This window comes from Melozone crissalis, unplaced genomic scaffold, assembly GCF_028551555.1.
Source record: "Melozone crissalis strain CALT ecotype California unplaced genomic scaffold, PUWL_Pcris_2 ptg000006l_1, whole genome shotgun sequence".
In the NCBI taxonomy this organism is placed as follows: Eukaryota; Metazoa; Chordata; class Aves; order Passeriformes; family Passerellidae; genus Melozone; species Melozone crissalis.
Window position 1 is genome coordinate 44,062,384 of NW_026535784.1, and position 27,162 is coordinate 44,089,545.

Consider the following 27,162-nt stretch of genomic DNA (forward strand, 5'->3'; position numbering starts at 1 on the left):
AGGGAACCAGCAAAATACTCTTCTCCACACTTTCCAATAGACAACAGCACCATCTTAACCAGTGCACAGGTCTTTGGAAGAAGTGAAAAAAAATTTTGGTGGACAAGTGGAGTTGGATATCCGCTGGAGTGTATCTGTGCTGGTAAAACATGTAGATCAGGCAGTGATAAGAACACGGTACTGGAGCATCAGGGGATGAGAAGGGGAACACAGAACTATGCAGAGCATATGGTGTGAGTCACGTCCACATTCAGGTTTGTGGGAGGACAGCTCCTTCCCTATTCACTCTCAGCAGCAGTGGGACAAAACAAAGATAGATAAAGCAGAGGCAGCTGCTGGTGCTAGAGTTCTCTGGCTGACCTCTTCAGAACAGTCAAACACAGTCCCTGCCAGTGAGTCTACCCTGCCATTTCCCACTGGACTGGGAATGGGAGAACAGAGAGAATTAACTGCTTTGTATTTGGAAGCAGTACAACTGTGCTCATGGTGCAAAGGATGAAGAGCAAGGGACAGAAAGGAAAGAGTATCGATTACATAGAAGCAGTTTCCACAGCTGTGGTTCTTTTAGGAAGAGAGCATTCTTTGTGAAAAGATTTCTAGACTGCAATAACTTCTCTAAGATATGACCTAAAATCCCTTAATTTAAAACTCATCAAAATTGGAACTATTTAAATAGTTCCAAAATAAATATCTGAATGAAGAGACAGTGTCTTCTGTGACCCCTTCCAAGGCATAGAAATAAATGAAGGTGGTCATTTCAAAGAAAGGTGATTAAAAAAGACACTGTCTCCAAAATGCCTGTTTATTTTTGTTTCCTTCTCCAAGCAGATCAGGAGAGAAGGAGCACAAGTCAGGAGGGGTCAAGCTCAACATCCACAACTCAGCAGAACTGACAACACTGCCAGCTGGCATAAGAGGCACAGCAGGAGAAACCCTGAGTAAACTGCAGTGTGAGCACATATCCACAGACACCCAGAGACTTTACATCTGTGTCACCTTAAGGGCATATTTAGCTCTTATCTTGTGAAAGAGTGATTTAAAAAAAATAAATTTCAGCACTTTTCTATTTCCTGTTGGACATCCATTCAGGATCCTCTGAAGACAAAATATGGGCAAATTCCCTGTGGAATGACCAGAAAAGGCCAGAGATCTCCAGTATCTATAATGCAACACTGTGCTTGAGAGATTACAGGTGTTCCTATAGCTTGGGCTAACATCTCTGTCAGGGTGTTACTTCCAGGCCACCACCATGCCTACTTCACAGACATCTCTTAATATCCCCTGGTTTCTGCTGTAGATGTGCTTCAAACTATCATTCTTCTCTCTCTGACTGCTTTTTTGGTAATCAAGTGAAATAATTATTGATATAGGAGGGAAATAGTGGGGCTTTGTAGCAGCAAATGAAAAGTGGCTGGGGTAGACCATGTGTATCTTAAGACATCCGTATTCTGACTTTCTCCTATCTTAAATGTTGTGCTTCAGAGGGACATAAGTAGGCAAGGCTGAAAGAGGAAAAGTGATTGGCAAAAAATTCGACTCTAGCACCCCCTTTCATCCTCTCAGGGCAGGATCTGAGCTTATGTTAAGAAGTTCCTCAAACTCATGTTTCTCACTGGAAATATCTTTGCATTACCTCATGCTTTTAACAGGTTCTTCCTTTAAGTATAATGAATATTTATGCCACAGTATATTAACATGCATTTCCTCGAGGAGCTTGATAAATTATACATTAACATAACAGTTCTGAATTCCTCTCATACCAAACAGCATTTAGGACCCACCTTCCGCTATTGCTCTGTAACACTCTCTTGCATAAGTATTAACAGAATTTACTTAAATGCAGTAACTATTTCAGAAAGGGACAGATAGGACAAGGTAGGGAGTTGCCATCCTCACATGAATTCAGCTGGTTTTTCCAGTTTCAGAGCCTTGTCCTACTTGGCTAACAGTATTAATACACATGCTGGAAACAATACTTGTACAGATGATTCTTTTCAAGTCAACGATATTACACAAGAAACCATATGACCATTGCAAGATAAAGATACAACAAAGCATTCACTGAATGCAATTAACTTTGCATTAATCTTCAGAAAAAAATAAATATATACGCATTTAAAGACACATCTGAGATCTCCAGCACATACTTTTAAAAGCAGTTTGCAGATTTCATATTTCCCTTTTGCTGCTGCTTCATGTAGAGGAGTGAATTTCCACAGGTCTGCCACATTGACAGAAGCACCGTGCCTCACTAGGAGTTCAGCCACTTCATAGTGTCCATAGGAACAGGCATTGTGCAGGGGTACCAAGCCACTAATCAAAGATAAAGCATTAATAGCTAGAAAATAAAGTCCTATATGCAATCAGTAGATAAAACACTCACTTTCACCAGACATTATTGTTATCTTTCAGTCTTTCCAGTTTTCATGGTTTTATTTTTCTATTAAAAATCAATTAAAACTTAATTATCCTCCTTCAGTTCTCATCCACAAGACTTTTAAATATTTAGCAAGTCCCAATGTTACAGCTTCCATACGCAACTTCAATGCTGTTAATAACAGACAAAAACTAAATTGCTCACAGTTGTTCTAAGTTTGGATATTTGAGTATAAATTTCAAGAAAGACAGAACACTAATCTGTTTGAAGTGCACTTATTAGTAAGTATTGCACGTCTGACAGATACAGAAAGATACCCAAACACTTCTTCCAGGGTAAGCCTGAAAATTCAGTATTGGAAATTTATTATCCCCCACCCTGAACTAATATATGGAGTAAAAGAGTGAACATAACCATGCTGCTGCACAACTAATGCAAAAAAAAGGAAATGTTTTATATAATTTAACTGAATATTAACTGTAAAAATAATTAACTTAATAACAAAAGCTAACATAATTAGAAAAATGCCCAGAGATAACCCTGGTATTTACCCCATTTTATTCAAAACTAATTTTAGATCACCTAAAACAAGTTAAACGCTGCTTTTAAGGAAAACAAAGTCTCCAAAATGGGCAAAAAGGGGAAAAGAAGCATCATGTATCACAGTGCCAGGTTATGCACTTGATATTGGCTTTTCCAGAAAGCAAAGTATGCTGTAATGGTCTATAAACCTCCCTAGAGCACAGGAACAATACTCAACAACGAGGAAAGAGAAAAATTTTCAAGATAAAAACACCACGGTCACTGAAATCTGAATCACAATGAATATATAAAGGATATAAGTCTCACACCAGAGAGAACAGCAGAGAACAGCAGAACATAGCAAGGAATGAAATGTACCCTTTATCTTTGGCATGCACATCTGCTCCATGGTGCAGCAGATACTCCACCACTGACACCCGGTTATATCCTGCAGCAAAGTGCAGTGGTGTTGAATGACGGCCTTCCAGATCTCTGCAATTCACATTCTGAGGGCTGCAAAGTTGCTGGGGAAACAAAAGAACACAAAATCTAGTACAGAACTAAAACTAACAAATAAAGAACTCCACAAAACCAAACAGCAACAACAAAACATGAAACAAACACAAAAGCAAATAACTAAACTACCACCTCCAAAGACCCCAACACAAAATCTGATCCATTTATATTACACAAATTTTTTGAAGTATCAGGAAATTTCTTTCCACTTATGCAAAGTTTAAAAAATAGCAGTTCTAAATTTACAGCTGAATGTACTTCTATAACAAATAAGACTTAAATGATGGAAGCAGTGTGAAGATGTTCCTAATGTATAAGAAAGGGTGAGCCTCTACATCACTAAGTACCAGGTTCAAGGCCATGTAACTTCCTCCAGATATATCACCATTTCTGGTCTATACTGCCTTCAGAAAACCAGAAATATCTAGCTTAGCAGTCAAGGGAACTGCTGGTACACAAAATTGCTGCTGTTTGAATATTAATGTATATCATGCTGAAGTTCAAGGTGGGAAAGTATGCACAGGAGTCCATCTGCAGGCTGTTTTGTCCACAGACCAAGCATCAAAAACAAGATCAAACCTTCCTGTGATGGTGGGATTCCACGGCCTGACCCACTCCTTCAGATTAAAGATGGTTTAAAATATTGAGTCGATACCTGTTAACAGTATTTGCTTGCCATCTGATTGAATCATGCACCTGAGGGCTTGTTTCTACTCAACTGTGATTCTGAGAATCACAGAGTCTGCTTCAAAGAATTATGGCTACATCTGAGTCCATCAAAGACATGAATGTGGGAAGGACTGGCAGAACAAACAAGCAGAAACACAAGAAAAACACACCTCAGTACATCTTAATGTACTACTTCCTAGAAGGAAAAAAAAAAAAAAAGAAAGATCCATGACTTCCCATTTCTTATGATTTACCATCCATTGGGCACTGTTTCCACAAGCCTTGCACAGCAATGCCAAGTAGAAAATTCCCATGAACTGTGCAAACCTACCTTCACAGTTTCCAAGTCTCCAGCTTTGGACGCCTCCAACAACCGATAATCCACGTCGGATGTGCGCACCGGTGTACTTTCTACACGGGGAAAAGATGCTTTAAGATTACTTAGGATACATAAGTGGTATTAACTCGTGCTCAACATATTTTCCACAGCTGGGGGGTGAAGTTGGTCTGTTGTTACTTTTGAAAATGCACCTGGGGTTGTGATGTTCAAGTTCATACTGCCAACATGTCTGAATAAGGAGCTTTAGTTTTAGAGCAAATCAGTCAGATTTTGACTCTAAAGCTGACATGATTCTGCCAACATTCTTCTCTCTCAATCCACATACATACATTCATGTACACATTTTAACAGAAAACACTATCCAGGTAACCAGCTACATCTCAGGAGTGGTCACACTTCAAAACAGTCCTTTGCACTGCTGTAAAATGCTTTTTCCTTGTTTTGTCCTGTTTTAAGGCAATATTCTTGAAAACACCGGAGGAAATGGAGTTTCTAGCTACATGTCTTCTCATCTATCTGGATATCTGCCTTTGTTTGACTACCTGCACATCTCACTCTAAGGTGAGTTACTTGGTCTTTACTCGCTATTGATGCAATTATTTTTCTCTGTACTTGCAAAAATTCAAATGTAACATGGGTAAGAGGATGCAAACCCTTAAGCACTTTTATGAAAAATAGTGCTTTTCAAACATCTATTCATCATTTCAATAGAAGATATAGACAAATTGTTACCTAAGCACTATCTAGAGCACTTTCACAATAAAATCTTTCTCTACTGGACAAGCAAGAGATTTGAAGTAAAAGTTCAAACTATTTAGCAACTACCAGTGTTTTTCTGCCAGTTACACTCTGCTTGTGACTGCTGAAGTAGGGAGTACCTAACAGGTTGGCTGATGCAGGGAAAAAGGTTTCTTACATGCTCAGCAATATTCCAGTTGCCTTGGAACTTGCTACCAAAAAAATCCCAAAACTCCCTACATGTGCTTTCCTACAACCTTCTTGTACAGCCAGCATATCCTAGATCTACAAGATGGTTATCTTCTTCTCCATTTGCACAAAATCACTGAACTGAGCAGAGCTATTTACTTATTTTCTGAGAAGTGTCGCACAATACATACTGTAGCTGTGTGCACTTGATGGCAGAGGGGAGAGATGAGAAAACTACTTCAAGTCTCATGCTCTGAGAAAGAAACAAGATTCAAAGCTGTAAAGGGAGAAGCTGAAGTTCAAATACACAAGCCTTTACTTTTACCCACCACTTAAGATCTGTTGCACTGCTTCATTTCCCATCTGTGCTGCTGTGAAGCCTTGCAAAGAGATGATGGAGGGATCAGAGCCATAACTCAGCAACAACCGGCAGGTTTGCAAGTGCCCTGCTAAGGCAGCCCTGTGCAATGCTGTCTGACCAAGTGTGTCCAGTGCATTCATCTGAAAAAGCAGCAGCAATATAAAATAAAACACTCTTGTAATTAAAAGACTGCACCTATCCCTGTCCTTAGTAAGAAGAGTAGTAAGAAGAATTTTTCGGCATACAAATTTACCTATCAATTCTTCTGCACTGCAATTCAACAAAACCAAATGACAAAACAGGCAAACACTCCAAAGAAAAAATAATTTACCACAGATGTTTTCCTGTCTTTTAACAACAGAGGTTATTTACTTGCATGGCTAACAAACAATATAGGATCCCCAGAACCATACTTTAAATAGTGATCAAGCTTTTGTGAAATTTGATGAAGACCAATCTCGTGCAAGAAAAGAAACACTATTACAGTACGAGAAAGAGGTAACTTGACATAAATTGTTACCAAACAATTTAAGGATCTTACAGCTTTAAGGAAATTTCCATCTGTCATTGTCAGAAGAAGAATAACTCAACATGACCCAGTACCAAGAACTAATGCAAAACAAAGATGTCAAATGAAGAATTCTATGAAGAGGGGGTGGGGAGAAAAGTTGGATACAAACATTTCCTCCTCACTTTTTGTGCCTTCACATCAATGTTAAGTATAACTGAATATAATTCTTCTCAATACAAGGCTGTATAAACAGGAAAAATGGAGTATAATTTTCAAAGAGTATGATATAATGGAAACACATCCATCTGTCAAGATCTAACAGTGCAGCTAAATAACCAGAAGCATCTCTCCCAGTGCGCTATCAAAAAAAGGAATAATAGAGAGCTTTAAAAAGCGGAAAAACACTCCCATGAAAATAACCTTTCAAGAAGATACTCTGTATCTAGCAGCGATTCATGACAAATTTAAATGCAAATGCCCAGCAGCTTTTTTACCACTTTATGAAATACAGAACTACTCTATAGTCTCTGCAAGCAACTCAGAACCTGTTATCTGTTTCCAAGCCTACAGATTGCAGGCTGTGAACTGCATGCATAATAAACTTTGTTACTGTGTAAAATTCACCTTTTTTACGGTCTCAAAATCTTTGTGGTGACAGCAAACAAAGGTTTTGCTTGTTATTTCTCACCTAAAATGCAGTATGCAAACCCTGCTAGCCTTCATGAAACCAGTGAAAAAGCATTTTGGTTAAGACACTTATTTTATAACTAAACAAAATTTAACTAAAACTAAATTAAATTAACTACGCAAAGATCTACTGCAAGATATAGTAAAAAAGTAAAATACCTGCAATACTGCAATATCAAGTCACAAAAAAGAACAAAGAACCACCAAATAAATGAAGAAAAGTGTAATTTGATATTGTCTGAAATTATTTTACAGACTGACAGAGTAGGAATTTCTCAGATCACAAACCTCTCTTGCAGCAAGATGGACAGGAGAACAGGTCTGCTTTCTTCTAACTGCACTCAGCTCATGCCACTCCAATAGGATTGCCCTAAAAGTTTTGTTTCAAATAAAAAACCTACCGCTATCATACATGTTAACTAGATGCTGAATGTCCCAAATCCATCATTTTGTCCATATGATAATCCTCATCTCTTTCAGGATACCAGATACCTTTCACCACTGATAAGGGCACAGAGGTAAGCAGAACTCTGGGGCTACGCACATTTAGTAATGGTAAAAGCAGAATGAAATGAAATTTGTGGATTCTCCAAGTAGCTGATAATGCTCCATTCATCCAAAAAAGAAAATCCTAAGTAATGTATTCTTTATTACTGACTTCCTGTGTTAAACAGGCCTGTACTGAACAAAGTGTAGAAGCAATAGCAGCAAGGCATTCACTGGGCACAATTCGATACTGACTATGTCCCTGGAAAAAATGTTAATATTCATTTGAAAAGAACACTGTCAGAGTCATCAGAGCCATTATCTCATATGTCTTCTCCAGGTCTCCTTTCACCTCTAAACCATTATCTTTGCCAACAATCAATTCTTCTGGCAGAAGAACATCAGTCATTTGAAGAAATACGTGCTTCCTTCTGAGACAAAAAGAGCTGCAGTTGACAGACAGATACATGCACCAAATGCAGCTGCTCTTTACCTCAGGAGCAGAGTTAGGCTTTGCAAGACAATTTCACTGGGAATACGTTTACTTTGGGGCAGACCTTTGCTCAGCAATAATGCACCACTTCTCTAAAACCAACCAAAGAATATACTTCAATAAGACTTAAAGCAAGAAGACTTACTTCCAAATGAAAATTAACTTAAGCACAACAAATTGTAATACAAAATTGAGAATAAAGTCTCAAAAATCAGGCCTGGTAAGACATATGCCTTGGTTAAACAATCTTCAATACGAGGTCCAAAATCATGTGCCATTTCAAATTCAAAGTCTAAACTCGGTTTGACAAAATGTGAAATACGCAAGGTATACTGCTTTAACTGTGCCCTGAGTAGCCAGATTGTTCCAGCTGCACTTATTAAAAAAAAGATAAATATAAATTTGGTCGCCTTTATAAGCAGTCTGAATTAGAAGGCTGTATCTCTGAATTATCTTACAGACAGGTTTTCTGCAAGGAGTTAAAATGAAAGGTTTGACAGCTTTACTCCACAGTGCACTGGCTCTGGATCCAATTTCTTCACCTTTTAGCATGGAAGCAGTCATTCCACCGCTCAAAAAGCAATGTAAAAGCAGAACACAGTTATCAATTGAAAAGAGTTTTTAAATAAGTGGTTTCAGAGAAAGATACAGTCCTATTCAGTATTACCGAATGCAGACTTCCTTCTGTTCTTTCCTCTCCTTCCCCTGATTTCCCCTTCCCCATCCTGAACAGACACAGAATAGAAATGGAAGTGGTCACATATCATCAGACACTACTGAGATTTGCCCTTCCCTCACTGCCGCTCTCTTGGAGCAGTGTACACAGTCACGGCAATACTCCCTTGGCTGCCAGGCACTTGCGGCAGCTCAACAGCTCAGATCTCAGATTTTGCAATACTTCATAATCATATCAGTTTTCTATCAAGATCAAATGCCCTAAATATCCTTCCTGCTCCTTGACACTACACACAGCAGCACAAAAAGCAACAGCTTCCAAGAACTGTGATTTTCTCTGTAAAATCTTTGTAAAAGATGTACATTCTAACAACCCCATGTGAAACTTGTGCTCTGCCAGCAGTTCCACACCACAGTATCCTTCCCTGCAATGCAAGTGCTCTAACTGCTCTCCTCCTGCATTAATTCTGAAGACAAGCTTGCAGTATGTCTTGTGTCTTGTTGTCTGTCCTGGGGTGACTTTATGATGTTTGCATCCCCATTTGTTTGTTTAGCCCAGAAATAAGTTTTGCACCTTTAAGACTGGTTCCAAGGGCAGAAGGGGAAGAGAGAAGAAGCGCAGAGGTCTCCTCCAAAATTTGCTCTAAACCAGGACATTGTCCAACAATAAACATAGGAGTGAAGCAGCACTGATGACAATTTCAAGCTCAATCAGTAGAAAAAAAGCAGGAAAAAATAGTCAGTTTCACTCTGAAAACTCCCATAGGATCCAGTCAGATGTTCCACAATTACCTCTTCTTCATAAAAGCTTAAGATTAAGGTCAGGATGTTTGGATGTCTAAGCAGTGGAAAAATTCAACCATTCAATCACAAAAGACCACACAGGTCTTTATGTTGTTAACCATCGTAGTCTAGAATCTGCTACATTTCTGAAAGGCAATTTAATTTTTCAATTCTTACTGTTGCCTGAGAAAATCATACCTCTCCCTGAAATGTTGGAAGTAAATGTGTTACACAACAAGGTTATTCAAAAACATTTCAGTTTGTTGTGTGGGTCTAGATAGATGGTGAACATTTGCAAATCCATGATCATGAAAGGCTGGCAACATGCTACTCCAATGCACAGAAATAACTGCATTATGTAAAGATGCATAAAGCAAGATCTTCCCAGCAGAGCAGAATAAATTAACTTCTGCTACCATCACAAACAGGGACACTATCTCTCTGGCACGACCTTAAAAAGGCTCATTTTGTCCTGCAGAAGAGAGGCATATCACAATTAAGGAGCATTCATCATCATCTCTGCACTTGCCAGGGATACCAGTGAACTTGCATGCTTGCAGGTCTTTTTTTCCAACAACCCTTCCAGTACAGAAAATATTCTAATCCTTTACTTCTGCACTGCTAGAAAGCTGAGTGTTTTTATGAACACATTAATTTCCCATGTGTCTATAAATTTGGACAACAACTTAATCATACGAAATATTCAACTATCTAGAAATCAAACAACAGGATGAAATGCACTTTTCACTAGTTCACCACTTTCAAATTATTTTTTAAATTAAAGATTTTGATAATCTTCAAAGATAAAATCATGGCATTTGAAGATTTGATTAAGGGTCTAATAAGAATTGTTTATGTTTGAGGATTCTTTGAAGATGCTCTGCTTTTATTTTTCATATGGTACTTTGAGAATATTCCACATCAAAAAAGCAGCAGTGTGAAATGCTGTCTCACACAAATAGGGCAGGCATCAAGTAAAAACTGGCATTTAAAACCACAAATATTTATGACCAACATTCTTGAAGAAAATTCTAAGATATCCCAAGGTTTCTCACCTGTTCTTTAAATTGACAGTCAACTTCTGCAAACTCAAGTACCAAGCTAATGAAAACATCTTCCATGGAATGTACGTTGATGTGCAACTAATGTGCACAAGGATTACTTCACAGTTCACATTAGGAACCTAGTCTGTCCTGTCAGTAAGGGCCACCAAGACACACCAAAATAGGCAATTCGGGGTTAATTGCTTGCCAGTAGGCAAATTCTTGCCAATACAAATCCCAGAATATCCTGAGTTGGAAGGGAACCATCAGGATCATCGATGGGTCCTGTCTGCACAGGACACCCGAAGAGTCACACCATGTTCCTGACAGCATTGTCCAAACACTTATTGAATTCTGTCAGCCTTGGTGCTGTGACCACTTCTCTGGGGAGCCTGCTCCAGTGCCCAAACACCCTCTGGGTCAAGAACATTTTCCTGATATCCAACCTAAACATCCCCTGACACAACTTCATGCTGTTCCCTCAGGTTCTGTCACTGGTCACCAGAGTGAAGAGATCGATGTTCTCAGATGCTCCTTCTGTAAAATAAGTCTCAATCAAGTACGTTATTCAAGCAGTCCTTCACTGTTTATTATCATCTAACATACTTCAAACAGCAAATTTACACAGTGATAACATTATGGATAATTAAATCCAGCTCCAAGACCACAAACCATCCCCGGTCCATCCCAAATTCCCTAAAGCAGCCTTTATCATGCTTTTGCCCCTTCCATAGAACAAAAAAAGGCTACACATACATACTCCACTGTGTGTGACCTCACTTTTGCTGTCTGACACAGCTGCTCCTCATGAAAACAGAAGAATTTCCTATAAAATGCTAAAACAATCCCAAATTATTTTCTATCTAAAGACCTTTATATGACTTTGTCTCCTAGAGCTCTTATTGCTGGTAATTTTGTGGATCAGTTGTCTGCCTTTTGTCACAGTATTTCAGAAGAACAAAGTTCTTCTTTCTTTGAATTACACATCTTTTTCAAATTGTTACTCTCTCAGTAATCAGTAGTGGTTTCCAGAAGGGGGATTGAAGCTGGCTTTAACAGTACCTCTCTTTTGACAGAAGAAATGGCTGCAAAGTGAAAAAGCACTGTACGGTAGATATCAACATACGCACTTCAGTAAGCATTTTGTAAAAGATCACAGTGGAAATTTTTATTTTATTTTATATTGAAAAAATAGAGTTTAATGGAAAAACTGAATATTTTGAAAAGGCGAAGGCTGCATGGTGGCTGATTGTGGGATAATTTTGCTTTACTATTTACATTAATGACTGTGGCACAGGAGAATTGTGCTGAAGGGAACAAATATAAAATATTAGCAAAACCAAGATTCTCTGTGCACTGTAAGATTACAGGAAGGATCTGAGTACTACTGTCTCATGCCTATTAAAAAGGCAAATATGATCCCAGTATGCATGAGTCAGGCACTTACAAAAGAGGTACAAAAGTGCCATCATGGAAAGTAGTGGTGGAATGAATTCTATTCTTGCTGCCTGAACTCCAAGATTTCCTCTGGTGTTAGCAAAGAGAAGGGCTTATAAGGATGAACAGGAAAGGCAACATTCCCTTATGAGGGAAGATTAGGTGTTTGAGGCTTTTAGCCTACCAAAACAAAGGCTAAGAAGAATCAGCTTGTTCAATGCAAATACCTCACTGAAGGAAGCATCAAATAAGAAGAGAGGTATTTAAAATTCAGGAGGGTGCAGTTCAAAGAACAAATGGATCTTCACTGGGAGGCTGCTATGCCAGGGAGACTAGATTCACCAGCTCATGAGAACCCTCTCTTGTAAAAAATACAACCAGACATGATCAAAGAGCTTAATATATCTGATTACATCTTATGAAGTACCTAAAATTCAAGACACAAAAAGAGAAAACATGAAGGAACTACTTCCAAACACACAAGAGAAGAAAAACATCAAAACCTGCATCATGCTTCAGGAACAAAAGCTGCCATGTCACAACAGTCAGAAACAAAAGAAATCCCAGTGTCAAGAGTATCTGATGAACCAAATGCATACAACAGTGCTCTGACCTCAAAGCATCAGCAAGAGGTCAAATAATAATACACAAGCAAGACAAACATTTTAGAGTGATTAAATATGCCTAGTTAAGTAACTAATATTCTTGAGCATATCCCATCTGGGAACTTCAAGTGCCTCATAAAGCCTTAATGATTTACCTCTCATTGAAAATTTTGGGTGCGTTATTTACTGTTTTACAGCTAAGAAACTTTGGACACTGATCCACTGCACTACGGAAATATGCACTTAATATTAACTTTGATTAGTCTCCTGCATGCACTTAAGTGCTTTGCTAGACCATAAATGTGAATGGCCTATGCTCAGAATAACACAGGATATGGGATATGAATGAAGAAGGAGGTTTAATGACCACTATCTACCTCTAGTTGCATGCTGTTAATGGAATAAAAGACAGAACACACCACTCAGCATCATTCTGTAGATAACTGTGCACCACTCAGCACCATTAATCAGTCCACACGGGACTCATGGATCACAATTTAGGAACCTCAGCTTCAGGAGATAAAAGAATGACAAGCTATCATCAGAATGTGCTACTGAGAAAACAAAATGGGTCCACTCTAGTAAGGATGCCATCTTCGAGCTTACTCCTAATCCTGACTACAACTGAGACAGATTTTCAAGGAAGCACTAATTTAAATAAGGAGAGTACAGTGGCAGCACACAGAAGCTCCTCGGATTTCAAAGCAGGTGGTACTTTGGTATCAGTACATCTAAAACTCCAGCATGTCCCGTTCAGTGCCTACCCAAATACCATCAGTACTGAATTACTGTGCAAAAGCAGATCCATAAAAGTCATGAGATATCTATTCCTATGGCAAAATGATTTTTTTTTACTTTCAGTGCATAGATATGCTACTAAGAGTGAATTTGGGAAAATAATAACCAACAGTTTTAATGATTATAATCAAGAACTTTGGTCTTGCTTTCCCCCTTAGGCAAAACTTAATAGTCACCAGTGTATTAGGACTCTCAAACACGATCAACTCCACTGTGGTATTGCTGTTAAGCTATTTTATGATCTATTAAAGTACTATGGAAGTGAATAAAAAATCTGGCAGTGAGCTCTCGTACAGGCTTATAAATTAAAATTCATAGTTTCAAAATAAAAACACTTGACTGTGTATACAACTACATTGCTCATACCTCCCATCACAGCAAGAGTGACACTTGATCATCATTACAGGCAATAACATAATACAACAGGTAAACATTGGTAACAATGAGTTCTTCACTTCTAGCTCGCTGAACAGAGAGGAAGACTTAAAAAGAGTAATCTAAGTCCCATTCAGAGCAAAAACAGAGAGATCTTTTATATTTTAGCCAATGCAAAGTAAGTATCCATCAAGAAGAGTTTCTGAAAAAATTAAGTAGAGATGTATATCATTACAATGAATATTAAGTTTGCTGCAAGAACTTGAAGAAAGATCATTCCAAAACACTTCTGAAAGATGGTTAAACCACGTTCTAAATAAAGTTAAGTTATACCTTTCTCTGTCTTTAATAACTTGCTGAACAATGTGGTCACAAGCTCACAAATTACTTAGGTCAGCACCTATCAACAGCTAAAGGGCACAGCAAAACAATCTGACCCTGAGAATAAAAGCAAGCAAGAGCTAAGGAATACTCAGCATTAGGATACTAAACTCAGTGTCAGTACCCTCAGCCATGGGATATTTTCAAGCCAACAAGATAAAGCAATGTGAGGCACCTAGATAATCGTATTTATTAGAAATTATATCAAGATTCATTAAAAATGAGTATTTTAAAATACTAAAAACCTTTATTTGGTTACTTGGAGAAATGTACTTTTCAAATGGGATTCCTGAGGATCCTGTACTTATTCAGATAAAGCACACTTCAAGGTTAACACAAGAAGCACAAGGCATACAGAATAAAAAAGCAGCAACTGTCAAAAAATTTTATGCGGTATGTAATCAACACAACCCTTCTTCTTGCCCTTTGTCTTAAATAAAATACATGCAAGTATATTTACCTTTGCTCCATGTTTATGTAGAACTTCCATGACATCATTATGAGCTTTTTCAGCTGCAACATGTAAAGGCGTCATGAAACTAGGGGGGGAGGAAAAATGTGATGTATTAGTTTTTTACATTTCTAGTATGACAGAGGCCTTTGGAAAACTCAAACATTTCAGAAACCTACTCTTTGTTTTTCTCGTTGACATTTGCTCCTTTCCTGAGCAATAGTTCTGTAACTTGTTTCCTCTTCGGATGCACGGCAGCAACAGCACAGTGCTGCAAAAAAAGTAAACACAAAGCATCTTTCAAATACACAGACAATAAAGAACTTTAAAGATATATTACTTCATCCCTTAATTATTCTGCTAAAACAGACTACAAAATTTACAAACAGAATTCATCATACTGAACAAAACACAGGTTAGTGATCAATGCTAAATTATTCTAGTCAGAAAAACAATTTTAATTTTAAAGTTATTTTTCACTTATGAATAAAGCAGTATGGTACCAACTACATTAACCAGCTATCAGGACAAAACTGACACATAATGAACAAAGGAGGAAAAGACAAAGAGTTTGAAACAGCCTAACTTTTTACAGAGAGTCTCCAAAGGGGTCTGTAAGGATTCTGCTGCAGTTGTCAAATTGACAGGACTTGAATGTTGCTTTGGTTCTTCCTCTGTTCCAATGTGTACTGACCTTGTTAATGGCTGTTTGTGTCATGCACCCAACTACAGACTATGTAATAAGCAAACAGGCAATACATTTCTCTTAGAGTATCTTTCTTCCCATGCTATGAGAAAGATACAGCCTTCAACACACGGTTTCTCAATGCCTGTGCCTGCCCTTGTGGGACCACACAGCCCTTTGCTAGGTGTAACTATTGTCCTAAATGTGGCTGGCATCTGTTGGCCTCTCAACAGTGGCCCTATCATTGTATGCCTGAAGCCTGGAATTACCAGCATCGTTCCAGATGAGATTAAATATCCAGCTTTAAAATCAAGTCCAGAAATGCTTATTTCAAGTTTGGACATCTCAAGATAGCAGACTATGAGAAACAGGAGAAACTTTTGGATTTTTCTGTTTATATCTTTACCCACATTTTAAACCAGTAACCCATAAAAGGCAGAAAGTCTCCTGGAAGAGTTCTCTAACTTTCCAACAGCAAAATGATAATGTTTACAATTAGAGAGACCCCAAACCAAATGCTAATAGGTAGCACTAGTACCAATCATCATCTTTTTTCCAGTTTCAGCCTTCATTATGAAGTAACTTTCACTCAAGCTTCCACACTGTTGTTAATCAGCAGGGCACATCCAAATTTTGCAAAGGCAAGGTTTGTAAATAAACATTAAGATCAACTTTTGCTGTGAAGTGAGGCAGCATTTTTAAGGCTTTGCAGATATTCTGTCTCTATTTCCTGCCTATATGGTAAGTACTAAAACACACAAATACTGAAATATTGCCAAATCTCAAAGCAACACTAAAACCTACATCAGGTGCTTGCTGTGGCCTTTTGGCTAATTCAGCAGAGAGGCCACTGGCCCATGGAAAACATTATCATGCTTAGGGCAGAAATAGCTCAGTTAGATTACACATAACCTCATCTGATCCTGGAAGCTAAGTCCTTTCATTTGGACAGCTCATGTATAGCAGCCAAAAACTGAAAAATCGCAGTCAAGCACTTAATGAACACTGAACCAAATACATCAATAGACCTAAAATATTCCATTTGGTCCAGCTGTCTCTGCAGAATCAGCAGGCAGAAAAGAGCAAAGAACATGAGAGGACTATGAAGTGATCATTACACAGCTAAAGAGATGCCACATAGCAGCAGCTGATACACTCAGAAAGAAAAGGATAACATCATCCCAAAATTCATACTGCCTTCATATTCAGCCTATAAACCTCTCCTCCTCTCTTGATTCTAACTTCAGGCAAGGATGCTGAGTCCTTGACAGAGGAAACAGAGCATATGGATGCTTGGTACCCAACACACAATGTTCTGATTACAATCACAATGTTTCCAACACTAAATATGCAGTTGCATGCCTGCAGCTGAGACCTGCCACTGGGAAGAAAATGTTCCATTGGAATAAAGTATCATAACTATAGTGGTTTTAACAATACCATCAGTCTCAGCTTCAAAGTTTACACTACATCTGGGATACTGGCTGTGTTCTTTGCTTCCATTGCTTCTTTAAACAATCAAATAAGAGCAGGATAATGCCAGGAAAGTCTCAAAAGAACCCTGTTTCTACAGCTAATGTGGTATTGTCAGTACTATTCCAAATTTATAAGACCCTGTGATATACACCTGTTTTCACCACAATTTTAGGTATCCCATGAAGAAAATTTGTAATCCAAGTTCACTCACATAAAACATGAAGGAAACCACTGGGCTGCAGAAATAAAATTTAACCCCATAAAAAACCACAACAACAGTCCAACAAAAAAGAGGTTTATAGGAAAAAATGCAAGAGAAGTGAAAAATGAAAAAGTGAAGAGTGGCTGGAGAGCTTCTGTAATCTACCAGAAGAGAGGAAAAAAGTCTTAAAATAAATTATATTATGTTTTTTCTATAGTGGTGATTTTATTTAAGCATAGAAAGTGTTCAATGCCAAATTCCCTATCTCAGATGATGAATGTATTTTCATAGTGTAGAAATAAAACTCCTTGACTCCAGGCTACCAGCACATTTATCATGAAGCAAATGGATTGACTGTATAATCTCACCAGTGCAGTCTCATGCGACTGTGGCTGCTTAAAATTAATGATCTCCAAAGCAAGTGTCTTTTTCACTTTGGCTAGGTCTGCCTCTCTGGCTGCTTGCAGTAGAGAGTGTCCTTTGAATTCATCTGTTAGAGGAAAAACACACATTTAATATTCAGCAAAATGTCACATTTATAAATGTTATTGCAGAAAGACAGCTATACTCAGTTAAGAGGAAAAAGGAGTGCTTCTGCATGTCTTTGGTGCCAGCTGACCTGGGACACAGAACATGAAAGAAGCTTTGCTGAAACCAAAGGGGTATGCTAAAGGATAGGGGAAGCTATGCCTTGAGTTAAATCCTTATAGCTTTTCTCCCTTTTATCCTCCACCCACCTGACATTAAATGCATATGTGACCTCTACATTACCCATGTCTCTGTTCAAATAAGCACAATGCCATGAGCTATTCTTAGGAAAATAAAGAATTACAGTTGTTTTTCAAAAACTGTATTGTATTTACATGACAAAGAATTCACTGTAAAGCTTAAGTGTATATATATAACTTCTATAAAATTATAAAAACAACAATAACAACAAAACCAACAATAATACATATATAAAATACTAAACTCTTGGTCTTAAAGAAAGCTAACTAGCTGAGCATTTAAAGCCAGTCTGCTCCCAAGATGAAACAAGTTTTGACAGCAGGTGTATCTTTGCAAGTACAGATCACTAATTTTGCTATTTCCAAATCTTGTTTAGTTCAGCAACTAGTTCATTTGAGTTTTAAATAACTTTGAAATTGAAAAGAAGTGTTTCTCTCAAAAATGTTCAGACAAAAGGCAGGTTAGCAAAAATTACATCTGACTCTGCGAACTAGAAAAAAATACCTCATTTTCAGTAAAAATATAAATATTTTTGTTTCATAAGCAACCTGGAGATCTTAAGTTTTTTAATAAAGGGCTTTCTTCTCCCACTTTGTTTTAATGTCTGGTTTAAATTTCTTTGTAAGCAAAGCACTACTCAAAGCACAAGTGCAAATAAATTTTGAAATAACAAATGTAATGTAACTTTATTCCCAAAGTATATGACAAAACAACTCAAGAAAATAAAAACATGGTTTTTTGAGATGCAAATACAAGCTCTCCCATCAAGATACTGTCAAGTTTGACCTAATGCTCACATATGTTTACAAATTTCAGTGGATATTAATGGACATGTATCTTCCTTCATTGCTCTTGAGGAATTCTAAACAGAAATAAACCAAAGTTTAAACTGATTTTATTTTGTTTGTTAATTTAAATAAATGCTAAATTAATCCTCCTCAGGGTCAGAAGCTATAGCCCAGATACTAATGCCCTCCTCTTTTCTTCTAGACCAAAGTTTTCTGTTGCACATGATCTCACCATTGTCCCCTGCAAATAATAGTGACTAGACTAAAACCTGACTAGCTGTGATTGTGAGTAGTGCAGGATCACATTATTAATCTCTAGGGGCTTCTGCTATAGTGGAAAGGTGAGAGACAAAACCAAAAACTTATTTATAATTGAGATTCTAATCCTCAAGAAGTTTTCTGTAACTTCATAATGCTCTGTTTCCATATCTGTCTCATTTAATTATCTTTTACATTTTCTAAGAGTCAGGAAACAAATCCTCCGAAGAGCACAAGCAAAGGCATACAAATTAAAATTAAAGATGAAATATTGGTTTGTAAACAGCGTAATGATTGTTACAAAAGAAGGTGATGGAATTTCCATCTCTACAGTTGCACACCAAAGGTACCTACCTTCTGTAAGTTTCTAAGTGCAATACAGACCCTCAATATAGAGGGTCCTGCGTGACTGAACTGAACTTTAAACATTAAAAAAAAACCCAAACTCACTGATTCAGCAGTGCCTTAATAATCCTAAATTTCAGAAAACCAGGCAATACAACAAACGATGTATCAGAGACACCTGTGCACTGCAAAGCACACGGCACAGCTGCAGCTACTCTGCCGCCTTGCACCCACTTCTGAAGCTCGAGGAAGGTGTCCTGGAAGGAAAGCATCCCTCTGCACCCACCACCAAGTGTTGTCACTCTGGGAGCACTTACAGGTCAGCCTCTCCCTGAGCTCGGGCGTCGGAGCCATGTCCACGGCGCTCTTGCCATGGCAGTTGACCAGGGTGGGATCGGCGCCGTGGCTCAGCAGCAGCGAGCAGACCTCCACGCGGTTCTTGGAAGCGGCCTCGTGCAACGGGGTGAACTGCCACAGGTCCATGGCATTCACACAGGCACCGTGCTAGCGCAGCAAAAACAGCCTTGCTTTAGGAAGAAATCAGCTCCAACAACTAAAAAGCTTACAGATTTACATTTTATTATAAAAATTGTTTCAAATCACTCATGTATGAACACACACAGACAAAATTTAATTAAAAATACTAGCGTACACAAAAATACCGTTGAATCTGTGAAAAATAATTGGAATTTTTATGTGAGCTAATTTTTGAACAGAAAGATTCAACTCTACTATCAGTCCAAAGAAATTAGATAAAGAAAAAAACACATATACTGTTTCAAAGACCTACAGTTGCAGGCTTCTGAAATGAAAATACGATGTTTGAAACCTGTTACTAGTAGGAAAAAAAAAATCTTACTTTTCAACTCTGATATAAACAGTTCATATCTCATCTAACACATCTAAATCAACAGTAATTACTTCCCATCCCTCTGCTTACCTTAAGCAGCAGCTCTGTAACCTCATAGTGTCCATAGGAACAGGCATTATGAAGAGGCACAAGACCACTGCATGGAAGAAGAAGGCAAATGACAATTTTCTTTAAAGTGACATTTTTAAGGGAGGAACAGTTTTCTCCCTACTGAAATTAAAAGATCAAATAATAGTTAAAATATTCAAGTAGTTAAGCATTTAAAAATTAGGATTTACAAACTAATGATAAAATCTGACTTCCCAAACAACACATTACTTAAGAGTGGCATTAAAACTTGGAGTTTGTTGCTTGGTTTTTGGAGGGTTTTTTTGCTGTGGGTTTTTTTTTTTGCCTTAACAGGCCACAGATGTTTAATCTACCATTAAGACTAGCATTAACTGGCTTTGATGTGATCTTTCTTGAAGCTACTAAGGAGGGGGAAAAGTCCCATTCCACATTCAATTTCCTCAACAGTGTTCTGCTTCTGCCTAAATAGGAACTCCTATTTTAAATGCTATGTGAAAGGCAAAACTCCCCAGATAACACTAACGTAACTCCTGGGTATTTTATGAAGACGTACAAATATCCATAGAAAGCAGACTCAAATTGCTGCTCTAGACTGTGGAATGACCTGATTTTCCTCCATTTTTTACAGTACAACCTATTTAACTGCTCAAGATACTTCTAAGAGAGTCCCTGTAATTTTTGTAGTGCTATATTACTGCAGGCCATACTTAAAAATGACACTAGCAAAGTAAATAACAGGGATTTAGTCACAAGCACAAGATGTAATAAAAGTCATGCATTGAAAAGGAGATGTGAGATGGGCAATTACTGCAGAGGACAAAATGAGTTTAATTCAAGCCAAGCATGACAGGCTAGTTATGGCTCAACAGATCAGTACACATAATATATGAAAACCATAATTAACCCCATAATACCTATGAAAAATACAGGGGGTAAGTCCCAGGACTGCAAAACCAACCCAGAGATAATTAGGACAGCAAGTAGTAGACAGCAATTAAATAAACTTAATTTTAAGGTGGATGCTCTCAGAAGCAGCAACACATTTGTCACAGGAGAGGAAAATTTGTTTGGGGAAAATTTTTCAGACTGTTTTTTTCATCATTATTTTTCTTAATTACAACTTATGAGTGCATGTGTGAGACAGAGAGACTATCCATTTCACGGAGCACTCAAAAAACCTGCCCACTTCCAAAGTGGTCGTCTCAGAGGACTGAGGACTTCAAGGCCTGTCAGCAAAGACAGTCCTGCAGCAATGCATCTGCCCACTTCTGCAGCATCCCACTCCCTCTTCCAGCACAACAGCAGTAAGGGAAAGGAAAGACCAGTGGAGAAAGAGCTGCTTCCCTGGCTGGGCTACTCTTTGGGATAAACTAGAAGTGGTGACCATTTTGAAAATACAGAACAATTCCTAAGCACTTTCTCTGACTTGACTCCATTGAAGAGAACCTAACAGTTCTATAAAATCAATGCAGCCTAATTTAGCTCCTTAAATAAAAAGTGACAGTTATTTATAGCCAATTTTCTTATAAATTATGTATAAAGAAGAAACAGCAAGGTGAAACAAAACACCACACTGATTTTAAATGTGTGGTGCCACTAAAAAAAAGTGGAAGCTTACTAGGATGTTAGAAGTTTCTAAATATGTTTGGGTTGTTTTAAAGTTCAGTACAGAGTAAGTATTGAAAGGTTTTCCTTTCTTTGTTTGCTTTCCTTCCCTTCCTGCTCCAGCCCCAAGTTCAAGTTCAACTTAACTACCTCTCATACATTCCAAGCAAATTGTTCAAAACTCATCATACAGCATCTACACTGGAATTTTCTAACAACTGATGCTGAAATTTTGGAAAGGTACAAAAGACCTTCCACCTGCTTAAATAATGCTGGATCTACCTAAATAGGTATTATATGGAGCTTTACTGTAGGACTTTTGTGGTTTATTTCTTGTGGGTTTTTTTGAGGGGCAGGGGGAAGGTGTTTTATTGTCTTTTCTGTTTTTTGGGGGGATGGGGGGGTTGTGGTGTGTTCTGGTTTTCTGTGGTTTTTGTGGGGTTTTTTGGGTGTATTTTTGTTTTTTTGACTTGCATAATATGTCATTTTGCATTTAACAACAATACTGTTTATCAAAGCCATTGGGGTAAATGGACAGACAAAAGAGCTACAATTAGTTAAACTATAAGTGTTTTAAGTACACTTAGGACTGTTTTGGAGAGAAAGGAAAAAAGGGAAAGAAGCTAAGAAAACTTAAAATCACTTCGAACACTAGCAGAAAATGAAAATACAGGAAGTGCCTCAGGTTTGCTGCTGGAGACAGCACACACACATATCTTACTTCTATGGATTCTGAATACAAAATGTATGCCTTTAACTAGGGGCCCAATTTCTACCATGTTAGGACTAAGCCCTCCAATCCAACCATCATGAAAATCATCACCTTAGAGATGAGAAATGTATGGCTGAGAACAACACACAGCAAGTATCATTTTAGATTTCTGACTGCTGTGCACTTTGCTGATATCTTACATAACTACCACCCTTAATGCAAAAATAGAATAGTTTAGCCTCTACTATATGTTGATTTTTGCTGTCAGCTTCAATGAAGACAGATCTATGAGGACCACTAGTTGTGAGCACATGAGCATTACTGATGTTACTTGGAATTACATCCATATATGTGAAACAAGATAATGAGGCCATAGATAAGTTTTTCAAAGCACATCTTTCACTAAGCTCTTGTATCTTCTTCCCATCGCCTATCCAAAAATAACGCTGTTAGTCTGTAATTTTAAAGGGTAGTCTCTAAATGGAAGTAAAGAGCAAAGTTTGGAAAAAAAATTTAAAGGTGTAAAAGAAGCCTTTAAAAAAGTGCAATCACAACTAATCTGAAGCACACTCAGATTTTTGGTAGCAAACATCACATTCTCAGACAACTATTTGAGATTGTGCTGCAACATGAACCAAAAAACCAATTCTATATCTTGACTAATACAAAACCAGTGCTGCAAACAGGTAATAAATCAATTAATTTTACATACCCTTTGTCCTTTGCATGTACATCTGCACCATGCTGAAGCAGAAGCTGGACTATCCGAACTCTGTTGTAGCCAGCTGCTAAGTGTAAAGGAGTGGACTGCAAAACAAAAGAAGATGAAGAATGGGAGTCACATCAATCTGAAGTCCTGTACTTCCTGCCATTGAAATACTCTCAGTTACTCTTACACATTGCACCAAGATAAGTTAAAGTACCCTTCTGTGATTAGCTGAATTAACAAATACACAGCACATGCAGGAGGCCCCTCCTGCTGTCGAACCAAAAACAAAAAAAAGCCTGAAAGTGGGTAAGAATACAGGCACCCCCAAGGCAATAACAGCCTCTTAATTTAAAGCTAATTGTAAAAATCATTAACATCATCATCATCATCTCTGCACCAAAAAAGTATCCATATTTCTTCTGTGCTGTGGTAAGACAAAGAGAAAATTGTATGCAGATTGCAGTTTACTGCAAAATACAGGTCTTCATCAGTAATGCACCTTGCTGCATAAAAACAGAGTAATAACACCTTTCTCCATAGCTAGCTCATATGAATTTTAACTGAAAGCTTTTGAGTTGAGCTGACAACAGTAATCTCCCTTGAAGTTTATTTTTAAAAGCTTTTTTATTATAAAACAATTTTTCTATGCTGTCTCAGCCCGAGGGGACTGCTTTCCTACAGAAATGGATGATGTTTCCTCCATCCCAAGGCTGAGAAGCAGAGGATTTTAAAGGAATCTTTGTTGCAATTTATTTTGTGGCATGCAACCAAATGATACAATTTTCTCACAGTAAAACCCCACACATAAAGCAGCTTGAAACATGGGAAAACATACATATCTCACTGTATTATGCCAAGTATAAATTTACTGTCAGCATTAAAACATCATTATACAGTATTACAAGGGGAGATATCACATTTCACTATTATCAAGAGGTTAAAATAAAAATCAAGACAAATGGTCTCATCTGTGATAAACAGAAGCAAGTACTATACATCCATAAACAGTATGGATTTCCAGGAACACATATTTAATGTCCATAACTTGGGAGCAGTGTGTATTATATTTTACTAAAGTCTCAACACTTTGCTACTTGGCTTCAGAAAGAGTAACAACTTTGACAACAACCAAGTGTCCTGTGTATTATACTGAGGACACAGGCTGTACTATCAGAAATGACAACACAGGGTATATATCTCATAGAAAAACAACTGGAAAATTCAGTAAATTTAGGGAAGTAGTCATACAAGTTTCCATAAGACCCATCTTTAGACTTATCTCTACTGAAGGACCTCTAACATTCTAACATGAAGATCCCCCCAGTGTTTCCAAGATACAAAATACCAGTAACAACAAACATTCAGTTGTTTGACCACACACATTATCAGGATCTATTACTATTAAGGCTTCTGCTACTGAATTAACAATTTAGACTGATCTAGAAGGCCATATATTCTTTTTATATCTGCCCCTATTAGAAAATAATTGTCTTCTGCATATCATAAATACTAATGAAAATGTGGATAAGGATGATGCTGCTATTGACACTAGCAGAATAATTCAGCACTGTTTATTCTGACAGCTGCCTTGGGTTGGTTACTAAATCTAGTTTTATCAACTGAATTAGTAACTCAGAAAACCTAGAATTTATTTGAAATGGACTACAGAGAAGTCTGTCCATTCAAAGGTCTAGACTCCAGAAAAATTGGAGCCAAGCATTAAATGTTTGGAACAGTGCAGGATCCTTTAACCTCACAACAATTAAACTTCATCTTTTATTGTCTGTGTGCCACTTCTAAAACAATAATGGCAGACTTCCAAAACGATGCTTTACTAAAAGGAAACATTATTAACAGAGATGTTCTCAACAAAGACACATAACCCCCGAGTCTTGCTCACTCCTTAAAATGAAAAGAAAAACTATTATGACTCATGCTGGGACTGTACACTTTGTATTTCTAGGGTTAATAGATCTGCATTTGCCAAATAACTTCATTAGAGAAGAAACACAAAACTTTTCAAGCTTATAGCTGCACAACAAATGGCATAAATGAAGCAAATCCGCATTAACCCAAATCTTTAGACAACTTATATCCCTGTCTTTCAGTAAGGTGAGCTACCTCCTTCTCTTGAGCAAGGGCCTGCAGACTCCCCAGACCCATGCCTCAAATACAGAGCATCTTGTCTTGCCCAGCACACAGAATTATTTATCTGCAGACAGGCACCTGACATTTGGTGTGCCTGCCTTGCGGCCCAGAGCAGCTCAGCAAAGCTGTGTGCCGTGCTGTGGCTGCCTCTCCAAGCAGCATCGACTGATGCTCCCTGTGCCCATCCTGGGGAGGGGGCTGAGACCTCCAGCAGGCAGCATGCTTCAACTCTGCACCTGCAAACACCCAGCGCTGGAGAGGCAGGCAGGCAGAGGGCCAGAGAGACCACTTAAGTGATGGTCAAGGACAAGTGAACACACACAGGTGCAGGAGGCAGGAGCTGAAGTGCTGCTCCCCCTTTATTCACAAACCAGTTGCTCATTATTTTGGCTAAATGGCCCCTATAAATGCCATGCTTACATATGCTTCAGGATGGAGAAAGCAGGAAGATGCTCTCTCCATGATTCTTAAAAACTTTTCCTTTCTCATAAGAAAGAGGATTCATCCATACTATAGATTTAATAGGTAAAAATACTAATGTGGAGTTACAACTTTGTATGCTAATTATAGAACCTAGGTAACTAAAAGATAATATTGTGCTACATGAACTACTCATTAGATGACATTATGAGCCTTCAAAAAAAAAAAGCTAACTATGGCAGCAGAGAGTGATTCTTAAAATTAACATGCTATTTATATAGCATCAGGGAAGTAAAAACTAAATATCACTGACAGCAATGTCTACTGCACCTGAAAGGTATATCAAATTAATATTAAGAAAACAGATTTATCAATTAATCCCTCCTCCCATACCTTGCAAAACTTGGCAAGACTTACTAACAAAATCCTTAGAGGGCACTTACCTTCCAAGACTCACATTCACCATTACCAGGCCAATCACAATGGCGTACTTGCTAGTATAATTAAAAAGAGTATGACTCCATTTTTATTAAGTAAAGTAGACCATCATGCAAGATGCTCATATTATTTGAAAATTTTATGGCAGCTGTAACTGAGTCAAAGCAGGTACTGAGAGCACTTTAAGGAACATCACTGTACACAAGATGGCAATCGCTGTCAACCTATATACCTACTATTTATAGTAAGGGAGGTGGTTTTGCCTGCAGTTTTTTTGATAATGTGTTGCCTGGGAATACAAGAAATGCATTTTTTAGATTTGATACTGTTCTCAGTGAGCCTTAGGTATTTTTGCACTGCTCTGTTACCAAGAGCTGATTTGATGACCCCTGTTCAAGGTCAGCCGCCTTGGACCTGCCATCCCCTGTTCACCTGCATCAAACAAAAGGGGCTGTGAGGGATCTCCAGTGCTGCAGGCTCTGAGCCGCTTCTGCTAAAATCTGAAAATTTGTTTCAACAAGCTGTCCACAGGCAATGTGGGAGTTCCAGCTCCAAGCACCATCCATTTCCCTTATCTTGCTAAAGAGTCTTCAGCAGCCTTCAGATGGTAATGCTGCCACTGCCTCAGAAGAAAGTTTCATTTCAGAGTCAAATTACACATTTTAAGGGCAACTTTAAACCAAGGGATCTTATGTAATCATCTTATATTATGCATTATCTGCATGATTAATAACAACTGCAGGAACTGTTTTAAAAACTAATATCTCCTGTTCTTGTTTTCTACTGTCAAAATCTTTATACAATGCTATCTGATAAAAATCCTAATCTATATGTTTCTCTCATTCTCAACTTGCCATCTTGAAGGCTATTAAAATGAACAATCTTATTACATAAATAAGATCTCATCACACATCTTATTTACATCAATATACAGTGATTTAGAATTACCATAAATTCATATAATTGTATACAGGAAGGGCATTCTCATAATAAAGAGGCAACACTGATTTTGATGGCCAGCTCTGGCCTTGACATATGGCTACTCTCATGTTCAGAAGGTCCCCACAGGGATATGAACCAGTAAGGGTGGCTTTTACACAGATGGGAAAACAAATAAAGCGTGGCAAAAAAATAGCTAAGGATACTTGTATGCTTATTGTTAACTGTTCTACAACACCCTGCTGACCAAGGACACACCAAAAAAAAAAAAAAAAAAAAAAAAAAAAAAAAAAAAAAAAAGAGGGAGGGATGTTAAAACACTTAATGTAGA

At 37.9% G+C, this 27,162-nt stretch overlaps 1 protein-coding gene across 1 annotated transcript in view; it reads right to left on the reverse strand.

Moving 5' to 3' along the window:
• TNKS (tankyrase) overlaps positions 1–27,162 on the reverse strand; it is a 124,841-nt gene that overhangs the window by 16,911 nt on the left and 80,768 nt on the right. Inside the window, exons 6-15 of the mRNA XM_054295969.1 lie at positions 22,890–22,984; positions 19,861–19,927; positions 19,238–19,424; positions 17,169–17,290; positions 14,617–14,708; positions 14,447–14,525; positions 5,681–5,852; positions 4,416–4,495; positions 3,278–3,423; positions 2,148–2,313 (exon numbers count right to left, since the gene is read on the reverse strand). Of these exons, the coding sequence (XP_054151944.1) occupies positions 2,148–2,313; positions 3,278–3,423; positions 4,416–4,495; positions 5,681–5,852; positions 14,447–14,525; positions 14,617–14,708; positions 17,169–17,290; positions 19,238–19,424; positions 19,861–19,927; positions 22,890–22,984 (1,206 nt within the window). The remainder of the gene's footprint in view (positions 1–2,147; positions 2,314–3,277; positions 3,424–4,415; positions 4,496–5,680; positions 5,853–14,446; positions 14,526–14,616; positions 14,709–17,168; positions 17,291–19,237; positions 19,425–19,860; positions 19,928–22,889; positions 22,985–27,162) is intronic.